The sequence below is a fragment of the Chiloscyllium plagiosum genome, chromosome 43 (genome assembly GCF_004010195.1).
Source record: "Chiloscyllium plagiosum isolate BGI_BamShark_2017 chromosome 43, ASM401019v2, whole genome shotgun sequence".
Lineage (NCBI taxonomy): Eukaryota > Metazoa > Chordata > Chondrichthyes > Orectolobiformes > Hemiscylliidae > Chiloscyllium > Chiloscyllium plagiosum.
In genome coordinates this window covers 4,830,854-4,835,779 of record NC_057752.1, presented here as the reverse complement: position 1 = coordinate 4,835,779, position 4,926 = coordinate 4,830,854, and the positions used below count along the sequence as shown (strand labels likewise).

Sequence of the window (4,926 nt, the reverse complement as noted above, 5' to 3'; positions counted from 1 at the left end):
CCCTCCAAGCCTGAGCCAATCCAAATCTACTGTCTAAACCTGTCGCCCAATTCCCAAGCATCTGTATCCCTCTGCTCCCCGCCTACTCATGCACCTGTCCAGATGTATCTTAAATGAATCTACCATGCCTGCCTCTACTACCTCGGGTGGCAACACGTTCCAGGCACCTACCACCCTCTGTGTAAAGTACTTGCCGCGTGTATCCCCCTTAAACTTTTCACCTCTCACCTTGAAAGCGTCACCTCTCGTTATTGAATCCTTCACCCTGGGAAAAAGCTTATCTCTATCTACCCTGTCTATACCCTTCATGATTTTGTAAACCTCAATCAGGTCCCCCCTCAATCTTCTTTTTTCTAATGAAAACAATCCTAAACTACTCAACCTCTCTTCATAGTTAGCACCTTCCATACCAGGCAACATCCTCGTAAACTTTCTCTGCACCCTCTCCAAAGCGTCTATATCCTTTTGGTAATGTGGCGACCAGAACAGTACACAGTATTCTAAATGCGGCCGAACCAATGCCTTGTACAATTTTAACATGACATTAACGTGGACTCTAAGAAAATCAAGGAATACTGGAATTAGTTGGGAGTGGAGTTGAAGTTAGATCAGTGATGAATTAACTGAATGGGAGCAGCTAAATAAACTAAATGGCCAACTCCTGTTACGTTCTTTATACAATCGTAACTATTTAATGCCAAGCCAAATAAAACCCTACAAAGAACTGCGGGTGCTGCAAATCCGAAACAAAAACAGAAATTGGTGGAGAACCGTCACTGGACCCGAAACGTTAGCAGTTTTCTCTACAAAGATGCTGCTGAGTTTCTCAAGAAATGACTGTTTTTGTTCCTAATTATTCAATTGTGAACGACGTAAAAGATTAAGAGTTGTGTTAGAAATTTTCGGCTAAACAGTTCCCTCTCCCCAAAAAATACTTTTTGGCTCTCAATCATTTGTCAAAACAACGCTAACAATACCCTTGAAACGGAAACGGAACTGCGCCCTCCCAAAGTTGGCCCGCGCCTGCTGCCACATTTCCTTTTTCAGGCATTTTTGTTTGAATTGTGTGCAATGGACCAATCACGCCTCTCGGCCTGCCGCCAGCCAAGCAGTCACCCCACCCCCACAGCGCAGATGTCACGCGTCACCGACGCGGCCCGCCCCATTATGACGCCAGCGCGGCTATTAAAGCAGCCGCGCCCGCAGAGAGGTGCTAGAGATCTCTTACAGCGACTCCTTGTTGTCAGCTTGTAAGAGCTTAAGCGTTGACGAGTCGAGATCGTTTTTCTCACCTAGAGAAAAGTTTGAGACAGCAAAACTTTAAAAAAATGGTAAGCTCCCCGTAGTCGGTCGCAAATGTGTAATGTTAATGGAAAGAAAAAAAAAATATTGATTTGCATCTTAACTTTATTTTTCGTCTGTTTCCTTTCTTAAACTGAAACGTCGAAGTTGTCCGTGTTTCGGGTTTTTTTCAACTCGTCCTGTGATGTAAGGGAAAGTCCGTTACCGGCGTTTGGTCTTTTCCCGCCTTTTGCGTGTTTAACGGTGCCTTGGGCCAGACATTTCATTCCGGGGAAAGAAAGAAATAAATTCTAACATTTCTACCTGGCCCGCCGGTATGCCTTTTTTAGGGGCGAGTTTTTTTAAAAAAATGAATTTACGAGAGTGTTGGGCGACGAGAATTTGAAATGAGGAAGTCTGCCCCTCTCTAAGGAAGTTTAAAATGGTGGCGGTTTGGTGAGCACGAGGCGGCCAGAAGGCGGTTTAACGGCATTCACTCGCTCATTGTCCCGCCGAACGCTGCAAACATTTCGAAAGTATATACGGCAGTTAGGATAACTCCTCCCCCTTCCAAATCTTCGAGCCACAGCCCCTTTCATACTTTTCGAAAAAATCTCGCAGGGAGCGCCTTTTTTTATATCAAGAAACACTTAGTTGCAGTACGCCTTATCGACCTAACCAGAAGTCGTTGCAGCTTCAGATGTAACTTTTTTTTCAGTTTTATATTGCGGAGATTTATTTCCTTTCTCGAGGAGCAGCTGGATGATCTCTTCGTGTAGAAAGATGATGTAATTAGTAATCGGTCACATGGCTGATTGCTCATTCATGCGATCGGGCTGACCTCAACGGCAAAAAAGCTCTCTAGTACATCTCCTCTGAACTAATTTCCTCTTCCTCAACCATAGGCAATTAATTTTTAAAGCCCTGCATTGCTGGCTTTAAAATATTGGAAGTTTGTTTGTTGACGTCTGTTTCCACTCAGGACTTCCAGAGCGCTTTTTTCCCCCTCGTAAAATCTTCCATTTCCAAACTGTCTTTGGGTTTGGACTCTGGTATGTTCCGCACCCATGCATCTATGTACCGCAACTGGTAATTTGAAATGGATCCAAATGACTTATTCTCTGACTCAGCAAAATGCTGTACAATAAAGACCTACTGCGCACACTTGAACTGTTGACTGCAGGGATTATGATTAAGTTTGGTATTTTCCAAGATGAGATTGTTGCTTGAATTCATTTTGATCATTCTGTGGGTTTTCCAACAGATGTTGGCTTGCACTAACTCAGTGTGGAATGCATAGATTAAATTTATTACATTATATTCTTTTCTCTCCTACAGCGTGAGTGCATCAGTATCCATGTTGGCCAGGCTGGAGTCCAGATTGGAAATGCCTGTTGGGAGCTTTACTGCTTGGAACACGGCATCCAGCCTGATGGGCAGATGCCCAGTGACAAGACCATCGGAGGTGGAGATGATTCCTTCAACACGTTCTTCAGTGAGACTGGAGCAGGCAAACATGTTCCACGAGCTGTGTTTGTGGACTTGGAGCCAACTGTAATAGGTAGGTGATAGCATGGGTGACAGTTGCCTTCAGATCTCTTCTCTTCTCTGGTTATGCTTGAGCCTGATTTCATCCCACGATTGCACGTGTTAATAAATTGCTGAATTTTGTCTCCCCATCCTAGATGAGGTTCGTACTGGTACATACCGCCAGCTGTTCCACCCTGAGCAGCTGATCACTGGGAAGGAAGATGCAGCCAATAACTATGCCCGTGGTCACTACACAATTGGCAAGGAGATCATTGACTTGGTTCTGGACCGCATCCGTAAACTGGTGAGCTGGCTGTTAAATCCCATTTAGGTTTTGATTTAGTCCTTGACTAAAATTCTGTTCAATTTGTGAAGGAGATGTTTGCTCTCGTATATAGAGAATTTCTTATTGTATACTTCATCTTTTTTGTTCTGTTATAATTAACTATGTACTGTACTTAATATACTTGTGGTATCTCTGCTTATTTTAAAACAGGCTGACCAATGCACAGGTCTGCAAGGTTTCCTGGTGTTCCACAGCTTTGGTGGTGGCACTGGCTCTGGGTTTACATCTCTTCTGATGGAACGTCTCTCCGTTGACTATGGCAAGAAATCCAAGCTTGAATTCTCCATCTACCCAGCTCCCCAGGTGTCCACTGCAGTGGTGGAGCCTTACAATTCCATCCTGACAACCCACACTACCCTGGAGCACTCTGATTGTGCTTTCATGGTTGACAACGAAGCCATCTATGACATCTGCCGAAGAAACTTAGATATTGAAAGGCCAACTTACACCAACCTGAACCGCCTCATCAGTCAGATAGTTTCCTCTATCACTGCCTCCCTTCGCTTTGATGGTGCCCTGAATGTTGATCTGACCGAGTTCCAGACCAACTTGGTGCCATATCCCCGTATCCATTTCCCCTTGGCCACTTATGCGCCAGTTATCTCTGCTGAGAAGGCATACCATGAGCAGCTTACAGTAGCAGAAATAACCAATGCATGTTTTGAGCCAGCCAACCAGATGGTTAAATGTGACCCTCGCCATGGCAAGTACATGGCCTGCTGTCTCCTTTACCGTGGTGACGTAGTGCCAAAAGATGTCAATGCTGCTATTGCTTCTATTAAAACCAAGCGTAGCATCCAGTTTGTGGATTGGTGTCCCACTGGTTTTAAGGTTGGTATTAACTACCAGCCTCCTACTGTGGTTCCTGGAGGTGACTTGGCCAAGGTTCAGCGGGCTGTATGTATGTTGAGCAACACCACAGCTGTTGCTGAAGCTTGGGCTCGCCTGGACCACAAGTTTGACCTGATGTATGCCAAGCGTGCCTTTGTTCACTGGTATGTTGGTGAGGGTATGGAGGAAGGAGAGTTCTCAGAAGCCCGTGAGGATATGGCTGCCTTAGAGAAGGATTATGAGGAAGTTGGTGCTGATAGTGGTGAGGGTGAAGAAGAAGGAGAGGAGTATTAAGTTCAGACTTAAATGTTGTCTTGTTCTGCTTTTATTTGTATTCTGATTCTGTGCCTTACTTTTCTCCTGTGAAACCTGTTAATAAAACTTTCCTGAAGTGATTACTGTATGTGACTGTCTCAATGTCTCCTGACAGTGGTGGGGTTCATCTGAAACAGATGTAGTGCAATATATCTTAACTAGCTGAAAGCAGGCTTTACTACCTATCCTTACACTGTGTAGCTACACTTATATTGGGTGGCTTAGTGGTTAGCACTGATTCCTCGCAGCATCAGGATTTTGGTTCAATTCCAGCCTCTGGCAGCTCTGTGTGGAGTTTGCACATTCTACCCATGTCTGTCAGTTTCCTGAGTGCTCAGGTGAATTGGCTAGCTAAAATTGTCCATGGTGGGGGGTGCAATGGGTTACTCTTCAGAGGGTTGGCTCGGCCTTGTTGGGCTGAAAGGCCGTTTACACACTAGGGAATCTAACCTGAACTCCTGTAGGGAGCTGGTGAAGATGTAAAACATGGTTTCATTTGCAGGATAATTTGCTCAATAGCAAATACTGCATCTACTACTGAGGTAGATGTAAAAGGTTTTAAGGTTAAAATGTCTTGTGCCTTCAAACTGTTTTGTTTGTTGACCCTTGTGACAAAGGTGGTG

General features: G+C 44.7%; 1 protein-coding gene across 1 annotated transcript; it reads left to right on the top strand.

Annotated features, from left to right (window-relative positions):
- Positions 1 to 1,193: 1,193 nt before the first annotated feature.
- LOC122543305 (tubulin alpha-1C chain) lies at positions 1,194 to 4,383 on the top strand. The gene is made up of 4 exons (XM_043681819.1): positions 1,194 to 1,331; positions 2,620 to 2,842; positions 2,967 to 3,115; positions 3,308 to 4,383. Exons 1-4 carry the CDS (start codon positions 1,329 to 1,331, stop codon positions 4,280 to 4,282), a joined length of 1,350 nt encoding a protein of 449 aa, XP_043537754.1. The 5' UTR covers positions 1,194 to 1,328; the 3' UTR covers positions 4,283 to 4,383.
- Positions 4,384 to 4,926: the final 543 nt, after the last annotated feature.